This window comes from Leptopilina heterotoma, unplaced genomic scaffold, assembly GCF_015476425.1.
Source record: "Leptopilina heterotoma isolate Lh14 unplaced genomic scaffold, ASM1547642v1 Lhet_113, whole genome shotgun sequence".
NCBI lineage: Eukaryota > Metazoa > Arthropoda > Insecta > Hymenoptera > Figitidae > Leptopilina > Leptopilina heterotoma.
Genome location: NW_025110832.1, coordinates 604,812 through 627,237, shown reverse-complemented (window position 1 = coordinate 627,237; position 22,426 = coordinate 604,812). Strand labels below are relative to the sequence as shown.

General features: G+C 23.9%; 3 protein-coding genes across 3 annotated transcripts in view; 1 reads left to right on the top strand and 2 right to left on the bottom strand.

The window, feature by feature from the left end:
* Positions 1-946: 946 nt before the first annotated feature.
* Positions 947-10,197, bottom strand: LOC122505492 (neuroguidin). The gene is made up of 4 exons (XM_043617153.1): positions 10,041-10,197; positions 6,199-6,721; positions 5,758-6,105; positions 947-4,101 (listed from the first exon to the last, which is right to left on the bottom strand). Exons 1-4 carry the CDS (start codon positions 10,047-10,049, stop codon positions 4,076-4,078), a joined length of 906 nt encoding a protein of 301 aa, XP_043473088.1. The 5' UTR covers positions 10,050-10,197; the 3' UTR covers positions 947-4,075.
* Positions 10,198-10,373: 176 nt separating this feature from the next.
* Positions 10,374-16,370, top strand: LOC122505500 (metallo-beta-lactamase domain-containing protein 1). The gene is made up of 5 exons (XM_043617167.1): positions 10,374-10,547; positions 12,839-13,020; positions 14,022-14,183; positions 15,621-15,731; positions 15,821-16,370. The coding sequence occupies exons 2-5, from the start codon at positions 12,870-12,872 to the stop codon at positions 16,018-16,020; spliced, it is 624 nt and encodes a 207-aa protein (XP_043473102.1). The 5' UTR covers positions 10,374-10,547; positions 12,839-12,869; the 3' UTR covers positions 16,021-16,370.
* Positions 16,371-18,750: 2,380 nt separating this feature from the next.
* Positions 18,751-22,426, bottom strand: part of LOC122505453 (sodium/hydrogen exchanger 7) — a 37,306-nt gene continuing 33,630 nt past the window's right edge. Inside the window, exon 14 of the mRNA XM_043617119.1 lies at positions 18,751-19,890. Within this exon, the coding sequence (XP_043473054.1) occupies positions 19,855-19,890 (36 nt within the window). The 3' untranslated portion in view covers positions 18,751-19,854. The remainder of the gene's footprint in view (positions 19,891-22,426) is intronic.

The window sequence follows — 22,426 nt, the reverse complement described above, 5'->3', positions numbered from 1 at the left end:
TATTTTCTAGAATTTTTAACTAAAATTCTTCTTTATTTTTTTAACTAAAACTCTTCTATAAATTCATTATTTTAATCAATTAAATATATATAACAAAATTTAACTAATTTTAAAAGAATTTGAATTATTAACATTTTTCAAAAATCTACGTTCTTCAAGATTTCTAATGAAATTCATTTTCATTCAAAATTGAAATTTTACAAAATCAATTTAGATGAAACTAACAGGGAAAATAAAAACGAATTTGATACCATTTGCCAATAATCCGGAGAATTATAATATAGATTGTGATGCCCAAGTACCTTAAGATTAGTTTTAATAGAAGAAAGATCAAGTTTAGCACCAAACTTCAAGAGACTGTCGTAGATTAAAAATATTCTAAACTAAAAGAAAAACACTAATAAAAGCTCTAATGTATTTAATAGAACAAATTTTGATAAATAAATAAATAAAGTTTAATATTATTAATCTATGAAACCAATTTCAAACATTTTTTAAATAAATATTATATAATAAACGTATAATTATAATTATAAAAAAATGTCATCAAACGAAATAAATGCTCGTAAAAATGAAGAGATGTTTTCGATAAATATCCGGAGTGATATAAAAACTGAATCTTGTTTTATTATTTTGCCTGCAATTCCAAAAGTGGTCCGAAAAAGTATTTTTAAAAATTACCGAGAATATTCACCAACAAAAGCATCGGGAATGACAATCGCTTTATAATTTTTTGCCCCTATTAAATTTGTACTCTTACGTTACATGCTCCCTCTCTCTTTATCCTTTTTTTTTATTTTTTTTTAAGAACTCAAAGTCAGTGAATAAAGAAAGAATTTGAGAAAATCTTCACATCAATTTTGAATTTTGACACATTCATGTTATTCGTTTTTAGTTACTATGAATATAAGCTTTTTTCCACGATTAAACTGAAAATTCCAAACAATAATCAACACACTGCACAAATATTAAAAACAAAAAAAAGAAACTTAACACGAGTTCCAACGGAACCACAGTGAAATCTAATAGCCTCAACATTTTACCAGGGGGAAAACACGAACAAAACATACACGTAATGATCGAACTAGTAACTACGTTTTCCTATCCTAAAATATAGCGAGAAAATCCAAAGACATGTCGCGAGAACTCCGAAATTTGTCAACAGCTTTCTCTCTTGCTTTAGAAATTTTAAGTATGCCTTTGTGCCAAAACTTTTTTTATTTTTAAGGCGAATCGATCCAATGACATAAGCTCAAAAAATAAAATGGTTTTTAAAACACCAAATAAAATACAATTTAAAAATAAATAAAAAAACATTTTTTTTTATTTATTTCTTTAACAAAAAACTGAAATACTCATGTTTGTACTTTTACGATTTCACCATGTCTGATAAAACTTTGCTCCAGAGTTTTAAATTCTAAATGATTTCCTCATTAGGGAGTCTGAGACATTTTTATTTTTCTGTTAAAATATTTATTTTTCTATCAAGTTAATTATATTTTCTATTACCTTTTAATTCTTAATTTACTGTAATTTTGTGTTTTGTTATTTTCAACTTGAATTTATTTTTATTATTTTTAGTTCCTAATTTGTGATACACACTGAAGAAAGCTAGAAGCAAACCATTTTAAGGTTATTTTTGTATTATTTTTACTTGAATTAAAACCTTCTGTGCTTAATTTAAAATTGAAATAAATTTTTATTACATAGTTATTTCAGATGCAAAGAAGGCTTAAATATCACTGGTTTATATTAAAATTTGGTCTGCTTTGTGTATTTTCATTCGAAAAATTACAAACATAACCTAACAATTTTTGCATCAAAGGAGCCTTTCTTAAGAACGTGTCACATTTACTGTCTTCAATTTATTAGATTTTTTGTTCTTCTTTTATTGTTGTTCATTATAATTGTAACACACTTTTTCCTTTATTCTTGTTCATTGTATTATTTTTGAAAGACTTCTTGGTGAGTTAATCATTTAGACTTCGAAACGTTGGAGCAGTTTTATTTTCTTAAAAACCACTTGTCTGATTGTATTCATTTTATCATTTTCATACAATTTGAATACAAACACAAATATCTTTCATTTTGTTAAATTATTTTGCATGTTCGAAAAATTCAATAAACAATCAAAACAAAAATTAGTTCAACTTCAACTCTTTACTTTCAGCTTTTGAATTAAAGTCAATTAGAAATGTAAACGCTTTTTTCTCTTTCTCTTTTAATAAAGAAGAATAAAGAATTTAATTGTTGTAAATTTTAGATAACATTACCTTAAAATACAAACTATTGACAGAAAATTGTAATTGTTAATTTTGTCATGTATGGAATTTATCAATTGTTAAATAAATTGTCATTTAAATATAAAAATAAAAATTTCGTTTTAAATTCGGAAAATTAAATTATCCACCAATCTATAAAATTGCTTTTAAGGAAGAAGGACAAACAAAATAAATGTTAAACCAATAATTTCCTATTTTAAAATAAAAACAGAATTTTAAATTCGTTCTGTTGGAAGGGTAAATATTTAAATTTTCAACACTTTAAACAATAATTGAACTTTGCATTTAAATAAAAATTTTAACTTTTTGCCACTAAGAAACGTTTGTTAGATTTTAGGTTATGTTACCTAAATTTACAAAAACTTGCAATTTATAAGTTATTGACAAAAAATTGTAATTTTTATTCAAATGCAACTTTTAATTGTTTAAAATTAAATTCATTACTCTTCCACCAGAGGAACTTTTATTCAGATTGTTTGTCGGATTCTTCCAGCTGAATTTGTGTTTTAATTCAAAAATTTGAAGTTGAAATAACTATTGTTTTCACTGTCCATCAGATTTTTCTTTAAAGACAGATCAAAGTCGTTTTGATTTTTATATGAAACTTGAATAAAAAAATTTCAATGACTTTGACACACCCTTAAGTTTCTTCACTTTCTTCTTCTTCTTCTTCTTCTTCTTCTTCTTCTTCTTATTAGTATTACTCTTAAATGGTTTTAAGAGTAACAAACAATTAAAATTGATTTCGTAAAATTTCGAAAGATCAAGTTGAACAATTTAAAAAAATTTACATGTCTTTCTTGTCACTTCTCAGGAATATTTTGACAAAAGTATAAAATTTATATTTATGAAACTTATATAAAAATTTACAATTTTCATTGTAAAACCCAAATGTTTTGAATTTTTGTGCATTTCTACCAAGTTTTCATTACCTCCGGAGTAAATTCCACCTATGTAGTGAATTTTCTTTTAAATTTACTTCCGAAATAGTTAAATTTACTCCCAAAGTAGTAAAAAATACCAAACTTGGTATTCAATTAAAAATAATAATTTTCATAGAATTATTAGCTGAAAATGAATTTCCGTAAAATTGTTTCCTTGGATCTTTCGGAAATTTGTGTAGAAATAAATTTGAATTCCCTAATTATGTATGTATAAATTTAGTGTTGAAAATCCCCTTTTTCAGTTTATGTCAGGCAATTGAACCCCCGTTAAACTGCGTGAATAATCGGCAAATTTTGCTTACACACATATCTTGAGATTTTAACGCTCTTATAACAATTAATTTAGTATCATTGCTCCTGTTTGTTTTTCTTTCTATATTCGAAAATTATTCCGAAGCAGAATATTGTTCCTTCTGTCTCGGACTTGGACATACGTTTTACAATTTTCTTTTAATATGGAACCAGAGTATGTTGTTTAGTTTACGCATAAATATTTTGATAAGTATAAAGTAAATTCTTTGTGTCCTTTTTGGGAAAATTCCCGATGAATTATAGACGGCTCCAGAGTTTAAAAATGTTGTCCGACAACAGTTAAAGATTAAAACCATTAGTAACTATAATTATCAAGTATGCGACCATTACGATGTCTTATATCATTATAAATTACCATTGCGGTGTTTCACGTTTTTTTTCATCGATTTCTTTTGCTTATCGTTAAACTTTAATCGTTAATTAATTAGCGTAACTTAGTAACGAGAGTATTATTGGCATTGGGACTGCCAAGAGGAGATGAAGTAAGTTTTTTTAGCGCTTTACCTGCTTTTACTCATGCTCTTTCGGACGAGTTGATTAATGGCGTCGTTTCTTTCTGAAACCTAAAGCATAACATCATTATTATATATTTTCAAAAATGTCGCACATTATTTTATGTCTTAGTAAAATATGTCGTAATGAAACCACATTTCTATTTAAGTATTTTAAGGTCATTAAATGCAAAAATAATGTTGAAATTTCAAAATTCAAAATAGTGGACTAAATTACTCATTTCATTAATATAATTATGTATGTAAATATGTATAAATATTTTGTTTGATCCAAATTAATCTAATCAAAGGACCCCGCACTAAACACACTGAAAATGGCTTTCGGTTATTTATTTCTTGACCTTCGCTTAATTATTTTTTTAAACAGAAAACCTTTAACTAAAAATTTTGAAAATATTAAGAATTTTAACCGAAAGCCATTTTTAGTGTATTTAGTGCGGTGTCCTTTCCCTTGATCATTTCAATAATTTTATCAACATTTTCTTCAATAATTGAATTCTTTCGAGAAAATGTAATTAAAATTCTATTGAATAAAATTTAATTCTTGGCAAGATTTTTATATATTAAAATTCTTTAAAACAATTAAATTGTTTTGACGAATTTATTTCAATATTCTTAAATATGTAGTGTTTTTAAAAATAATTTTTATTGAAAATTTTGAAAGTAAGTGAACTTTATGAAGAATTTCTTTAAAATTTTTTAAATTATCGTGTTTATTATTAATTGCAATTAATAATTTCTCTATTAAATTATATTAAAATTATTCATAGAAAATTAAATTGTTTTAAACAATTTTATTAGAATTTTTTTTAAATTTCCTAAAAATAATGTAATTTTTTTAAATAATGTTAATTGAAAATTTTAAAAATAATTGAAATTTACAAAGAATTTTATTAAAAACTTTTGCGAAGAATTAAATTGTTTAGAAAAATTGTATTACAATTTTAAAAAATAATTGAACCTGTTAGAGAAATTTTATTAAAATTATCTTGAATATAATTGCATTCCTTCTTTTCCTATAGAAATTTTACTAAAATTGTATTGAAAATAATTGAATTTCTCAGAAGAATTTTTTTATTTACAAAAAGAAATTGAATTTTTACCAAGAATTTTACAATTTATTAAAATAATTATTGAATTGTTCCGAAGAATTTTATATCAGAATTGTTGAAAAAAAAATGAATTTTTATTAAAACTGTTGAAATGAATTGAATTTAAATAATATTTTTAAATATTTAAATAGTATTCTTTCGAAAAAATTTTATTATTTATGAAAATAATTGAATTCTTGCTTGCGCGCGGAGGATTTTACAATTCATATAAAAATAAAGAATATTTAATATTATGTACATTAAAAAGTGAATTCTTTAAATATTAAATCTGTAATCATTCAAAAATTGATCATATATTTAAAATGAAGATTCATTTGGACTAAGTAATTTTCAAATTTTACTTAAATGAAAAATTTTGATGAATTGAAACTTGGATCAATTGAATTTTTTTAAATATTAATAAATATTAAAAAAGTGAAAATCTATGTTTTTGTGATTCTTAAATTCTTTTTAACTCAGGAATGTTGAAAACAAGATTTTAAGGTGAAGAATTTTGTTTAGCATTTAACTATTTTTGAAATATATAATATTCCAAGAATGAATGAAATGATGAAAACAGGTGAAAAAGTGAGGTTTTAAGAGAAAAAGAACCTACTCTTTTTTGCCTTTCCTTTGGGATCTTTTCTTTTTTTGGACAAAAGAGAAGATGTTCCTCCGAAGTTGGTGATGTCTGTTCCCAAAGTTCCAATAGTTGTAAGTTGACGACGGCGATGTTTCTCCTCCTTAGTAATCGGCAAACGGGTCATGTAGTTCTCCTCGTACTCGATCTTTCTCTTGTTCTCCCGACCCATTATCACCTGCTTTTCACTGATGTCGTGCATGTCCTCGGCCGGAGCGCCCAAATATTCCTCTTTCAATTCCTGAAGTACCGCTCCGGAAAACGCACGCCTGCGTGCTCTTTCTCCCGCTTTACGCACTTTTTCCGCAGCTGTCTCATCTCCATCTAAAAGGAAAATAAAAAATAAATATTCAATAATTGATTGAAAATTTCTGTTTATAGCAAATTAGCAAGTTAAAAATAATAATAATAATCAACCGTAAGGGACGGCAGCTAATTTTGGTGGCACATAGACTCCAGATTTTTTCGGCTTGGAAACGTCTTCATCGGGCTCACTGTCCGAGTCTTCTGAACTTCCGTCAATTTTTCCAACGAGAGCGTCGGGATTTGCTTTGAAATTACTTGGATCGCTGCTGCTTGAGGTTCCAGTGACTGCAGTCTTGACCAGTTTGTCTATCTGATATTTCAATTTGTGATTAATCGGCCTGATTCTCTCCAAAACTGTTCGAATTTCAATCAAACGATCTATTGATGGATCCTCCTCGATCTTTTCACCTGAACACTTTCTCAGAACAACATAAGTTAAATTGATAAGATAGGAAAGCAGCGAGTAGTACTTCATCTCTAAGAAACTAAGACCCTTGTCCGTTGAAATTTCTCCCTTCTTCACGCGGTCCAGCATGTTGTCGACGACTTGATTCACCAGCAGGACGCTTGCATTCATCTCCCCCAAGAGGCGAAATGCCTGCGGCAAATCCCTCTGCTCCATCTCGTCTACTGCCTGCCAAATAAATTTCCTTTATTAAATAAATAACAACAAATATTTATCCTTTTAATATTATTCCAACATATTTATTTGGCAGAAAGCAAAAAATCCTAAACAAGGAAAATTTGTGTTTGTGATTTTACTTGGAAATTTTATCTGACAAAAATCTCAGAGTTATAGTGATATAAAAAATGTTTTTTAATTCACTAAAATTATTACAGGCTTCGCACTGATTTCCAAAAAGCTGCTATTTATTACCTTTTTTTTTACTTTTTCATACTATTTGAATCATTTTTTTTTTAGTTTTTTTTTTTTTCACTAAATGATACTTTTTTCAATTCTTCGAAATTTTTACTACTTTCAACTCGCTAATCGTTGAAATCGAAACTTTAATATTTATTTTCTTCATAATAATAAATTTCACTTCATCAGGGTTATCACAAAAGTTTCATTTCCTTTTTCCTCATTTCCAGACATAAAAATGATTTTATACAGAAAAAATTTGCTTGTAATACATTTATATGTGAATATCTTTAATAATATCGTAAAAATATTTGAAAAATTGAATAGTTTGTTTAGTTAAATCTTTAATCATTATTCTTCCATTGGAATTAATATTTTTTTTAAAATTTCAAACTTCAAACCATTTAAAATTCAAGAATCAAAATTGCTATTATCACTTCTTCAAAATTACTTTTAAGCATTCAAATAAATTATTTTCAAGAATTTTTAACTAAAATTCTTCTCTAAAAATCCATTATATTTAATAATTTTAAAAAAGTTTCTTGAGAATTTTCATTATTCAAAGTTAAAAAAAGTTCACATAAATTATTTTTGAAATTCACTTGTTTACAATTCAATTATTCAAAAATTATTCAAGTAAATATAAATATTCAAAAATTCAAATAATTTCAAAAGAAGTTGACAAAAAATTTTCAAAAATGTAATTTATATAATTTTTAATTGTATAGTCCACTCTTCAAACATTCAAAAATTTTTGTACTTTTTGAGTAAAATTATTCGGTAATTAATTTATAGGCAAAAATTGGATGATAGTTTTTCAAGAATTGAAATATTTAAAATTTATTTATTTGCATATTTTGTAAACTTTAATTATATAGAAACAAATTTAAAGTTTTTATTATAATTCATGGTAATTTCAAAGTTTATAAATTAAATAATTAAATTTTAGAATAATTTTTTTAAAGTTATGATTTATTTAATTATCATAGAAAAAAATTTGGTTAAAAACTGTTTCAATTTTCAGAAATAAATGAATTGCAGAAGGTTTTAAACTAAATTTTTTAAAAATAGTTATTGTATTTGAAATTCTGAAAAAATTAGGTTTCTGAGAAATTTTAATTCAATTTTTAAAACAATTTTATTAAACAATTATCAAATTAATAGAAACTTTGTGAAATTGAGTTGAAAATAATAATTAAATTTGATACAGAAATTCGTTATAAATTTTTAAAAAAGACAAATCTTTGAGGATTTTTAATCTAATGAGTTAATTTTAAAAAGATTTAAATTAAACATTTTTTTTTAAATTTGAAGTTCTGAAAAGTTTTATTTGAAATAAAACCTTAAAGTTTTAAATCAAATGTTTACTACTAAAACTGATCTTTTTTTAATAATTTAATAATAATAATAAATACTTTTGAAATTTTAAAGTAATTCGTTCAAATATTTCTTTCGTAGAATTTTTCTTTAAAATTTAAACATTTTAAGGATTACAACATATAATAGAAAATTTATAACTTTTTTTTACTTCGTGTTAAACAATTAGAAATATGTAATTATTATTAAAGAAACATTTAACTTCAATAAAAGTAATTTTAATTAATTTTTGTTTTTCTATTAATTAAGTTTAAAATTTATTCTTCTAAAATTAGATTTAAAAAATATATGTTTACGTACTCAATTGAATTATTGAACAAAAAATATGTTAATTTTATTTTCTTAGCAAATTGTCATTTCTAAACTGAACATTGTGTTAAAATTCAAAAAGTTGAACAATATTTCCAGAATTAATAATTTATAATTTTGAATAATTTTACAAATTTTCTCTAAAATATTTTTTAGTAGACGGTTTGAAGTTAAAATATAAATGAAAAAAATATTTCATTTTTAATGAATCAATATTTTTAGAATTAATAAGTCAACATATTGGGAGTTTTTAGTTTCGAGTCTGTTGAACAATTCCAATACAAAGAGATTTTTTTACCTTTTTTAAAGTCTACTTTAGAATATCGACAAAAATTAATTTGACATCAACAGAAGAAAAAAAATTTTTTTACTCTATTTTATAAATCAACAAACTTTGATTTTGAAAACATTAAATTCGAGGATTTTATTTTTATTTTTTACCAATAGGACAAACATTTTTTTTATCACTCAACTTGATTCTAAAGTTTTCACAAAAACAGATGAATGGAAAGAATTTTTTTTTAACTTTGAATTTTGATGAATAAAAGAGAAAAATAGTATTTTTTGTAACGAAAATATTTTTCATCGGGAATAATTAATTCTTTATTTTTTTTATAATTTTATCATATAAAAATATTTATTATTTTATTTTGACCGAAAAATAGGGAATAGAAAATATGTTCTATTGTTTTGATAATAAATTCTAACCTCTTCCGTTAGAAATACCATTTTCTTTTGTTAAAAAATTATTAACTTCAACACTTGTTGAAATTTTTGACGTAATAAAAAATGTCCTCTTTTCCCAATACCATAGCCGCACATTAAATTTTTTCGCCGATTAAAAGTTTTCTCGAAAAGTTTTCAATGTGAATTTTCATTGTAAACAATACGAAAAGTGCCGCAACGTGGTTCACTTGATACAAAATAGTCACGAGAAACTTTGATGAAAATAATGCAAGTTAAACTTTTATTATCGGAACTTATCGTTTCGAGGGCGAAAAATGCGAATAGGAGTGAAAGCCTTTGAGGGGAGAAAAATCTATAGGGGTGCATATATCATTTTTCGAGGTTTATAAACTTTTCAATTAAAAGTCAATTTCTCATTGTTAAATTCGTAAATAGAATGAAAATTTGTTCGTAAAAGTAGATTTTGATTCGAAATTCAATTAAACACAATGGGGGAAATTAACAAACAAGTTTATAACTTTTTAGAAAAATGTCCGCCTCCAAACTCTCAGGGAAAAAAGCGCAATAATCTGCTGCCATCTTTCCTATTTACTAATGGATGACAGCGAAAAAAAAAACAATCCAAAAGTTGCCCGATTGAACTCGCGAAAAAATCCCACCGTTTAGGTCACAATCAACGATAATGACATTATTAATATATTTAAATGATTGTACTCACTTGCACCATTATTCTGAAACAAAAATTAAGGCAACAAACACATATTTAAACAACAAAACTTGCAATTAAACAGGCCCCCACGTGGGAGGATATTTTCCTTTTCAGGGTATATTTTTTCGCTTGGGGATTACACTAGTCAAGCGAGGGACTGTTCAATTTTACTTGTATTTTTCGTTACTCAAATTTATTTCCCCCTCGACAAATACCTGATTCGCTTATTAAATTCTCTCTAAAAGTGATTGAATTTTTTATCTTTTTTTTAATAATTGCAGTTCTATTCTCGTTGTTAGTTAACCACTTGACTTCCGGTTCAAGAAATAATACTAAAAATGGCGTTTGATATGAAAAATGTTGCATTTCGAACTTAACCTCGTACTGTCGTTAGTCGTACAATATAGTCGTCTCGCAGCTGTCATAAAATCTTTTATTCCTCATCGCTTACCGGAACAAGTACATCACAAATATTGTTCATCACAACAAAATAGAGAAAATAACATACATGTTAAGGTATGAATTAATAATTCCAATTGTTTATTTTCCCTAATAATAAATGTAGGGATTTCCGAATACTATTTTTACGATTATTATTAGAATTGATTATTAGAATTTATTTCGTATTGGATTTTTTTTTATTAAAAAAAACTGAATTGTGACAAATTTATTTTAATCGGTAAATTAAGAAAAATTCCTTTAATAATTTTCATCAACTAGGTACGTTCTATTAAAATATTTAAATAAATTAAAAATTCACAGGATATTTGCAATAAAAATTGAAAATTACATTTTTATTTCTTTTTCTTTGAATTAAAAAAAATTTATTTTATTTGTAAATTTTTCTTATCAAGAGAATATTTATAATCTCTTTAATGAATAATTTGTTTATTATTCAAAGAAAAAAAAGATCTGATACACTTGCAGATGTTAAATTTAATTTTTCTTGTGTACTTTGAGTTATGTAAAAAGATAAAAAAAAATACCCACACTTCTAGAAGTGATCTCATCTATTTTGTTTTTTCCAAGTGATTCACAGTAAAAAAGTTAAAAGTCTTTTATTAACAATCACGTGACAGTGATTTAGATTACTTACTTATTATACTGAATTCGTAATTAATTTTTAATGTTGATGACTAATTGTTTTTAAATTGAATATTTTATCCTCGTGTCAATAACCGCTTTCTTGTAATTTTACAAAATATGTCATTTTTAATTATATTAAATTATAATTACTACAATAAGTAATTTTATTCGTTGTCTTAAAGTCATTTTTTAAATTATTATTAATTTCCTTCTTTCTTTTATTTTCATTATTTGTAATTTCTAAGTATATATTTGTAAAAATTAATTTAGTAATAATAATATTAATAACAACAATAATAAAATAATAAGAAAAATAATCATAACTGTGATAAGTATGTACATAAATAAAAAGACAGGGACTTTTTATTAAAAGTAGTGGGAAAATTAAAATTTTTAGAATTCTCATAAGAAAATTCTGAATTTTTGGTGCCTTTTTTGTTTGTCTCATAAACTATGAAATTACAACGAATTCTAATAGAAAACCTTTAATTTTTTCTATTTCCGACAATAATTTTTTTTAAATATCTTCAATCTTGAATAACTATCAAAAAATATTATTTATAAATTATTTAATGAACAATTTTACTTAAGTATTTCAAAATTAATTAAATTATAAAAGAGTTGCGTTTATAATTTTCATAAATAGATGAACTTCAAAAAGTTTCAATTTTTAATGAATTTAATAAGAAATTTTAAGGAACTTAGATTTTTGAAACATTTTAATAATTCAAATTCTTCTAAAATTAGTTAAATTTTTTAATACAAGAATTTTAGTTAAAAGCACTAAAAAAATTGAATTTTGGAGAAGTTACAAATAATTGCAGAAATTTAATTATCTTTAAAATTAATAAATTTCTTCGCAGAAATTCAATTATATTCACAAATTTTTAAAATTCTCTTCAAAATTTCAATTATTTTTATCTTTATAAATAATAAAATTCTTCTCTGAAATTCAATTATTTTCAAAAATTTTCCTCAATTCAATGATTTTCAATATCTACTATTTTAATAAAATTTTCCAAAAGAATTTAATTAGTTAAAAAAAAATTTTGATAAAATTATACGCAAATATTTAATTATTTTCATATTATAATAAAAATTTCACAAAATTTCAATTATTTACAAATTATCGTAGAATTTTCTAATAAAAATTGATTTAAAAATGAATAACAAATAATAATAAAATAATAATAATAATAATAATAATAATAATAAAATAATAATTGAATTGAAATGATGAAAATAATTTTGAACAAAGAAAAAAGAACTAAAGAAATTCGTAAATAAATGTAATAGAACATTTTTTTGGGCATTTAATAATTTTTAGAGTGAATCAGAATATTCTTTAGGGTCAGGGGAAAAGTAAAAATTTTTTTGGAAATAAGGGCAAAACAAAATTAAATTTTTGCGGCAATCGTGAATAATAATAAGCTAAAATAAAATAAAAGACAGTTACTAAATTTATTTACGAAAGTTAATAATTATAATAATAATAAACTGAAAAACAATACAATAATTGATAATTACAACAAAAGAAAATAAAAAAAGTTATTTACAAATTTGTTTATGAAAAGTTGAAAATAATAGTAATAATGAGTATAAAAAATACAGTAATTGAAAGAAAAAAATAAAATAATAGAAGGTTGAAAGTATTTGTGATAATTTATAATTATATTTCGTTTAGGAGTAATTTACACTAGATATGTACTTATTATTGTCAGGTCCATTGATTATCTTCGTTAAGATTCAACAATGTGTGAAGTAATCGTGTTGTTCGATGGATATTCTAATAAAGACGAGGATGATGTAATGGAAGCAAATTGCAGTTGTACTTTAATTAAAGGACCAAAAACAATAATCGTCGATACAATGACTGCCTGGGATAAAGACCGATTAATTCAAGGTATATTTATACCTAAAATTTTTCTTTTCGTAACCAATAATTAAAGAACATAATGTTCTATTTTTCAGGTATTCAAAAAAATTTATTATTTTACACAGATTAGAGGCTTCGCAATTTATTGTTTGTAAGTAAAAAGTTGAAAGAAAGTAGCTTTTTAAGGTTTTGAAAGTAGCATGCGAAAAAGGAGCTAACGAATAATTAAATTTGTCGAATAAAAATCATAAATTCAGGAAGTAGATACTAATTCACACATTTTGTTACTAAATTTAACTTTATTGATACAAATTAATCTGATCTAATAAAATATGCTTCGATCCATATTTTAAACTATTAAAGCTTTAAGTGTTGATGAAAAAGCTACATTTGATTAAAATTACAATACATTAATTAATTTACAAGTTAATTTGTTTTACCTAATATTTTTAGCACTTTTTTTCAAAAATTTTTTAATACGCCAAATTTAATTTTTCAACACCGTCAAGGCGTCAATTAATTTGCAACTGCATGTTGCAAATTCCGAACAAAAGAACTTTTAGTGGCACGAAACTAATAGAAAGTATCGAAATAGTAGCATACCATAGAAAAAAAAATAGTAAACAGTAAGTTTTGGTAGATGAGTGCGAAGCCTGCAAATTAACTAAAAACAGATTTTTTCAAGAGTTGATCAAATTAATATTTTTTATTGATCTTTTATTATTTTTTTCGCCATATTTAATATTTAATTAAAATAATATCGTCTATTATATTATAATAATATTAATTTATAATTATAATTAGATGTAGTTGTAGTTTCGACTTGTGGCTAAATATATTTACTAGAGGTGTAATAATTGACTTGACAAGAAACTATAACCTTACACCTCTAGTAAATTATTAATTTATAAAATTGAATTTAAAAAAAAATTCCAAGTAATTTAGAATTTGTCGAGATTTTTAAAAAGTTTTATTAATTAATTCTATTAAACATTTAATTTAATTAAACCGTTGTTTTTGTTTTTTAGCTTTAGCACAAAATGGCGTTCGGCCAGATGATATAGACTGCGTTGTTTGCACTCATGGTCACGCTGATCATATTGGAAACAACAATTTATTCACGAATGCAGAACATATTGTTGGTTGTTCCGTTCATCGGCGGACAAAGTTTTATAAAGATCTTAGTAAAGGTAATTATATTAGGATGAATATTAATAGAATTTTTAACTTTTCAATACAGGAAATTACATTTTTTTTCTGATCTGTGCATTGAGATTACCTTAATTAGTATGTAGAAATGTCAAATCATTTTGAGCAGATTGCTCGAGTCAATTAATTTTTATTAATTTATCAGAATTTGTCAGAATTTATCAAAGGAACATAAATGTTATGATTATATATTTTATAGAGATACTGAAATAAAGAATTCCAAGTTCTAAAAAAAGATATACGTACCTGAAAATAGATTTAAAATAATTTTTTTTTGACGCGTTCTGAAGAAAGGTATCTAAGAAGCCTAAGAAGCAAGAAATCGTAGGTTATGTTTGTAATTTTTTGAATGATTTTTAGTTGAAATGATCAACTCTCAATAGAAATCACTGACATTTAAGTCTTCATTTCATCTGAAATAATTGATAAAAACTGATTTTAGTTTTACACAATTAAACAGAAACTTTAAATTAAGATAACAATATCACAAACATAACCTTAAAATGATTTCCTTCTAATCAATACTTTTCTAAAAAAATTAAAGTAATGATCAAAGATTATAATTATTGTACATAATTCGATTAAAATTATTAAATAATTGATTTATTTAAATAAGACTTTAATTAATACACAAATACTTGAAAACCATGTTTTGAAAATTTTTAATTTCAGGTCTCGGATTTATTTAAATAGGAAAATTCAATTTTTTATAATAATTGTAACTATGTAACTCCTTAGGTATGTTCTTTTAAAAATAGTTTTTAATGTAAATTATTCAAAAACCGAGACATTGAAAATGATTAAATTTTAAAAAATTATTATTAAAAATTCTTAAAATTAGTTTTTAAAAATATTTTTGAATATTGTTGAATGGTAATAAATTTTTTAAATTTACTTTCAAAATTCAAAATTGATAAAAAGAATCAACTGGGATCCAAAACAAATATATTAATGATAACAATAATTCAATTTTTAAAAAGAATTTTTAAAAAGTATTAAAAAATGATCAAGTTTTTGAAAAATTTTAATTGCAAATCTGAAAATACATAATTTTTCCAAATTTTATAATAAAAAAAATTCTATAAGAATTAATTTTAAAATTATTTTAAAATTTAAATAATTTCTTAATATACTTTTTTTGAAGCTAATTTTTCATTTGATTTTTGCAAAATAAAATTTTTCAAAATTCGTTTAAAAAAATTTTAATGAAATACTTTAAAAAACCAATTATTTTCAATAAAATTTTACAAATTAAATAAAATAAAATTTGCATTTTTTTAAAAAAGTGTTATTTTGTTGCAATATTTGAAAAGAAAGTCGAACTATCCGAGACCTGTAATTTATAAATAAATTTCAATACCTCACATAGAAATTAGTGCATCATTGTATTACCAGTAATGTGTTGTTCCTTTTAACAGAAGATTATCATCCTTGTGAAGGAGTGAAAATTACAGCGACTCCTGGTCACACCGGCGAGGACGTTACGGTGTTAGTCAATACAAAGAACAACGGACGCGTTGCAATAACAGGTTTTTAAATTATATAGATACACTTTCTTAATTTTTTTAGAGTTAAAAAATAATTTTTTGAATAAAAAAATGTAATAAAAAATTTGCAGGCGATTTATTTGAGAAAGAAGAAGATATTGCAGATCCTTCGATTTGGAAAGAGCAATGTGCTTCAGAATATCTCCAGAACCTGCAGGCAAAAATGCGTTGGTTAATAATAAATACGTCGGACTTTATTGTTCCTGGGCACGGTCCAATGTTTCGTGTGACGGAAGCAATGAAAAAACTAGTCGAATATCCAGGTGTGTGAGACATGTACATAATATGAATATTAATAATAAGGAACAAATGTCTTTATTTTTTATATATCGATATCGAATTCAAACTTCAGTCCTTTTATTGGACTGAATTGCACAAAGGGTAGAATACTTACGAATGATACTTAAATTTTATAATTAATATACGTAATGAGGAATGCAGATATATTTACAAAGATTTTTATTAAACACTGCATCGATTATCGTGTATCACAATATTATTGTTAATTTATATGATTACATAATTTGTATATAATTATTAGTACATGTATATCTGTGGCAAAAACATTCGCTGAAAGGAGTGCAAACTCCTTTATAAATAAAACTATTAATTTATATATTATGTATTTTACAACAAATCTTTTCTTTTTACTGTCATTCATAAAAATTCCTTTCTTAATGGTTTGATAATTAAAATCATTATAATCATTATGATCGAATATACTCAACACTGACGACACTGACGACACTGACGACACTGACGTAAATGTCGCATATTCGGAGACAAACAGTTTCATAAGACAATCACAGCCAAAATTTTAATTTACGGCAAACAGAAAGTGGACTTGATACTGATTTTTCAAGGAAGTAAATATAAAATGCGAGAAGCACATTTTCTTTTTTATTCAAGTTTTAAGTTTGTGATGTTCTTCTCGCATCGACACTGAATGACACACAACTTCTAGTAGACAAATTTGATGATAGTTGAGATTAAAGTACTTTTTGCAAAACTCGTAATAAGTGATTTTTTAAAAAAGTGTCAAAGACAAAACCAATTACATATTTGCAAACAATAGTTGTTGTGAAATGTGAAAAGCAACAATTGCAAGGTTGCAAATATATACAAATTCATTCAATCTGATTGTCAAGAAAGAAAAGTTCTTTAAAATTATTTAATACCATCAAACGGAGTTATTTTAATATTTTATGAAATCGGGAAAAAATATCTAAACTTGTAATAATTTTTAATTTTTCAGAATTTCCACTACTTTAAATTCGCTAATATGTACTAGAAATAAAAAAACTATTCTCAAAAATTATAATCAAAATCTTTAAAACGATTAAATTATTTTCAAAAAATATTCAGACAGAATTCAATTATTTAAAAACATTTTTATAAAAGTCTTGGCAAGAATTCAATTATTCTTTTCATGAATAATACAGGGTTTAGGCTTTAATTTGACTTTTACTATTACGGGAAACGACTTCTCGATCTTACGACAACGAATTATTTTTTGCTTCTTCGAGAATTGTTCCTGTGAAAGAAACTATGAATTAAAAAATGGAATTCCGACAAGAGCCACAAGTTTATTTGTCCAAAGTATAATCATTAGTTTGCTACATGTTTCGGCTTAAACTTGTTCATTATTTATTCTTTGTTATGTAATTCTGAATTTTTATCGAAAAAAGTGTGTTTTGGGTCCAAAATAACTCCGATTGATGGTAGAATAAATTGTTGAATAATAATTTGTCTGCACTTTTTATTTCAAATAAGAAAAAAATTCCGCAGATTAAATTTGTATATTTTATACAGGTTAAAGAGTTTCTGAAAAATATTTGCTATTAAGTTGTACTGTCGCGGTTTTATGGCTTTACTTTCAACCTTTTTCATATATAGAATATACACTGTGTAAATATTTTTTTCAATTATTTTTCAAGCTTAAAAATTGTTAAAAATCGTATCATTCGTATCTCACAAGATCTGAAGATAAATAAGCAATTTATTGAATATTACGAAATAAAAATGAAAAAGCAACATGTACAATATACATATATAGGTATCTGGTATTCTAAAATTACAGTACCGGCCAAAATTGTCAGTCCACCCATTTTTGAAGGAATGAAAAAAATTTTTTAACATATAAAATTTATGAAAACTCAAATTTTTTTTTTGTTTATATTTTGAAAGACAATAAAATTTTGAAAAAAATAAGACCTCACAGAAGTTATTTGGCAAATATTTTTTCAAAATATTCTTAAAAAATCGTCATTTTCAATGTTTTACAAAAATTTGAATAACTTCTAAAAATAATAAATGCTTTTTAATAATCTTAAGCTTATTTTAAACGCCATTTTCTACGGAATAAGAATTACTTATAGGCATTAACCTGTAATTTTTTTCTTGGAATAAGCATGACGTCAAAGTTGGACAAAAAAATTAGAAATATTTGAAATAAATTTTTTGTACTAACAACTATTCTAGAACATATATAAAACATGATATGGTGTAGATTTTTCAAGAAAATTTAATAAAAAAATATGTTTGAATTTCAAAAATTATTTTTCTTTCAATAATATATTATTTCAAATTTTTTGAATTTTTTTGTCCAACTTTGACGTCATGCTTATTCCAAGTAAAAAATTACAGGTTAATGCCTGTAAGTAATTCTTATTCCGTAGAAAATTACCTTTAAAATAAGCCTAAGATTATTAAAAAGCGTTCATTATTTTACAAGTTATTCAAATTTTTGTAAAACATTGAAAATAACGATTTTTAAGAATATCTTCTACAAATTTTGACCAAATGACTTCTGTAAGGTCTTATTCTTTTCAAAATTTTATCTTCTTTCAAAATATAAACCAAAAGAAATTTGAGTTTTCATGAATTTTATGTTAAAAAATTTTGTCATTCCTTTAAAAATGAGTGGACTGACAATTTCGGACGGTACTGTACTAAATTAGTTTTGAAAGAAAGTTAAAAATGCTTATACAATGAATAAATATACTTTTTGTTGAAAGACGATTATTAATAATAATAATAATGATAATTATAAGTGTCTGCCAATGAAACCTGGCAGGACGACGCGTGTATGCAGTTGCAGTGGTCCCAGACCAACTTCTCCTGTCACAGTTTCCAGCTGTTCCATATGAATTATATTAAATATATCAAGAACCTACTTTAATTTCATTAATAATTTATATACAAATATATAGTTTAGAACGAAAATATCTTCTAAAAATAATAATTGAAGAACATAAATTTTCTCAAAATTATTATGCAGGCTACTTTGAAAAGACTTTGAAAAGACTTTGAAAAGTAGTAATAATATTTTTATTTTATTGCTACAACATCTAAAGCTACATATGTAATATTAAATTTATATTTTAGGCAAGAAACTTAATGTAATGTAAAGAAAGTTTATAAAAATAACTCTTTTGTTCATATCCTTATTTTTTTCTTTTAAATCTTTTACTCCTCCTTTTCACGAGAATAAATTTTACAACAAGAAACTAATTTACAGAAGTAGTAATTACTAATTATTATACTGAACTCTATAACTATTCGAAAAAATGATTTTCAAATCAACCTGCATTTACAAACAAAACAAGAAAACAATGCATTAAACTAAATATTAATAGAAATTTAAATTTTCCACTAAAACTAATAAAATCTTTGCTCCAAAATATTTATACATATCGTATCATCGTAATTATACTTGGATTTTTTTAATACTGATCCATCTACCTGATTAAGTCTGCTTGCTTGACACGAAACTAAATTAATTAAATGCTGTACATTTAAAAAAAAGTGAAAACTAACGATATTCTGAAAAAATATATATTAATAATCATGCATCATCTTTTTCTCTAAAAAAAATTCGTTTATATCATGTATATCATTTGATTTGTTCAAAGAAAAAGCAAGCAAGCAACAAAAAAAAAAAAAACGTTTACAAAATACGCAGGTAATTTTCTCATGATAAAATAGTGAAATATACAACTTAAAAGGGTGTCACTCTTGTATAAATATAATTATTGTAGACAAACACTAAAACACGAAGTATAATATTCCGATTCACAGAAAAAACAAAAGCCAGCTTTTTTATTTATACACTTTCTTTTCTGGTACTCCATACTTGTGTCTGTGAAGAAATAAGACATACACATATTGTAAAAAAAACAATTCACTACACAAAAAAATGAAAACAATTCTACAAATTTCCTAAATTGCTAAATGTTTTCGAAAAAGAAACTAAATTTTAATTTAAATATTACTCATTTGTAGAATTAAAATAAAATTAACATTATTCCAACTAAAAAGAAATTTTTTCATTTGTAGTTTACAAAATTTTTTCTGAATGTAGAATTGTTTAACTTAAAATACACATAATTTATAAAGAAACAAAATTTTCCCGAAAAAAAGGAAAAGAAAATAAGAAGAAAGAGTTTAGAAAATTAATGTGAGTAGCAGGTAAAAAGAAATAAAAGACCGCGCCACAAGCAGAGTATAGAAAACAAAAATTCGCTAAAGCAATTGGTGCAAAATATCTTTTCGAATTATCGACTAAAAAGTTAAATTCAACTTTTTGAAAAAAATATCAAATTATGCAAAATTGCAAATATTAAGATTAGTATATTAATAAGAACGAAACGTTATGTTTGTCTTGGAAAGTTAAGAGGACCTATCGTTTGAAAAAATTTATTTTCACTTATTTATTGATTCTTATAAAATGACGGTTTAATTTTTCTTAAAAAAACAGAAGATCTTTAGGTTGATTAATTATTTCACAAATGAATATTTCAAAATTGAATTACTAACCACCCTATATAAGATTAGCTTTTTCTATTTTTAAAAACTGATATAGGTATCGAATTTATAATCAACGACTTCGAAAACTCAATGAAATGAGTCTTGAGCTTATTAAATGAACTTTTCGAAAAATCCCCTTTTTGATTTTGACGATCGTTTCCTCAAAAAAATTATTTTCTAACGTGAGGCCTCTTTTAACTGTCCAAGGCACATGTTTTCAATAACTTGTGTGTTAAAACGTTAAAAGTAGCGGACCAAGAAATTAATTACTTAAATCACTCAAAACTTTTTACTTGCATATTAATTAAATCTACACAAAAGAAATTCTTCAGTTTCTATATTTTACAAATCTGAAAATCTTTATTTATTGTCGCGTTAATGGTCTTTGAAAAAATCTCGTTTTATCTTATTACCAATAAACAACTCAATCGATTTCAATTTTTAATAAACTTTTTGCAGGTACAGTCAACTCTCAGAACAGTTCAGATTTAAATAGCGAATCCGTTGAATTTTTAACTTTACGGACAATAAATAAAAAATTACTGACCAATTAAAAAAAATTCAATTAAACTTTTTCAAAAAAATTGATTTCAAAATTCAATTATTTCTAAAAATGCACGCTATATTGATTCTAATATTCAATTATTATCTAAAATTTTAATTGAAGTTAATTTTTATTAAAAAATTCTACGAGAATTGTTTACCAAAAAATTTTTAAATAATTCTTTCAACGAATTTAAAAAAAAAATTTTTAATAATAACATTTTTCGAGAAATTTGATTAAAATTGTAGGTATTAAAAATAATTGAATTTCTAAGAAGAGTTTTATTATTTTTGAACAATATATATTTAATTTTTGCAAAGAATATTATTACTCTTGAAAATAATTAAATTTCTGTAATAATTTGTAACTTTACCAAAATTAAATTTTTTTTTCATGTTTTTAATTAAAATTCTTAAATGCATTATTTTAATAATTTTTGAAAAAGTTGTTTGAGAATTTTTAAATTTATTTGTTTACAATTTAATTTTACAAAAAATTTCAATTATTTATAAATTTTTCAATTAAATATATATATATTAGAAAATAAAAAGTTTAAGGAATTTAAAAAAAACCGCAATGAAACTTTCTCAAAAAAATAATTCCACAGAATTGTTAGAACTTAAAAATATGAAAAATTCAGATTTTCAAAGATTTTAATTTGAAACATTTTCAAAATTCAATTATTTTTAAAAATTCACGCTCCAATGCTTTTAATATTAAATTATCTAAAATTTTAACTGAAATCCATTTTAAAATCAATTTTTATTAGAAAATTCTGCTAGAATTCAATTATATTTAAATACAAAAGAATTGAATTCTTTTGGAAAATTTTTGAAAATAATTGAAATTTTGCCAAGAATTATATTAAAATTTTTGAAAATGATTGAATTTCGGAGAAGAATTTAATTATTTTTAAAGATAATTGAAATTTTGACGAGAATTTTTAACAAGTTTTGAACATAATTGAATTTCTGTGAAGAATTTGATTATACTTTTGAAAATAATTGAATTTCCGCAATCATTTGATCCTCGTAATTTCTCTAAAATTCTTCAAATTATATCCTCCAATTTACAAACTTTTCGTCTTTTCTCAATCAAATTACGGACCTTTTTTAAAAAAAACTGATTTTTACGGACTTGAAGCAAATTGTCATTATTTCATTTAGTTTGAAATAAAATGAAAGAAAAGCCCCTAAATATTAACCTCCTGATGAGGCTCTTTAGATCCTCTTTAGATCACGTCACTGATGATAATATTGATTGTTGACGTCATTCGCTACTTTCAAGTTAAAAAATCGTGGAACAACTGAGTAATTCTGGTAGT

What these genes read in the sequence shown, in the direction of transcription:
- LOC122505500 (XM_043617167.1), top strand. Translation starts at nt 12,870, where the DNA reads ATGTGTGAAGTAATCGTGTTGTTCGATGGATATTCTAATAAAGACGAG. An exon ending in TAAAGACCGATTAATTCAAG is followed by an intron (nt 13,021 to 14,021) that starts GTATATTTATAC and finishes TTTGTTTTTTAG; the next exon opens with CTTTAGCACAAAATGGCGTT. An exon ending in TTATAAAGATCTTAGTAAAG is followed by an intron (nt 14,184 to 15,620) that starts GTAATTATATTA and finishes TCCTTTTAACAG; the next exon opens with AAGATTATCATCCTTGTGAA.
- LOC122505492 (XM_043617153.1), bottom strand. An exon ending in ATTAGCTGCCGTCCCTTACG is followed by an intron (nt 6,106 to 6,198) that starts GTTGATTATTAT and finishes TTTTCCTTTTAG; the next exon opens with ATGGAGATGAGACAGCTGCG. An exon ending in CAAAGGAAAGGCAAAAAAGA is followed by an intron (nt 4,102 to 5,757) that starts GTAGGTTCTTTT and finishes GTTATGCTTTAG; the next exon opens with GTTTCAGAAAGAAACGACGC.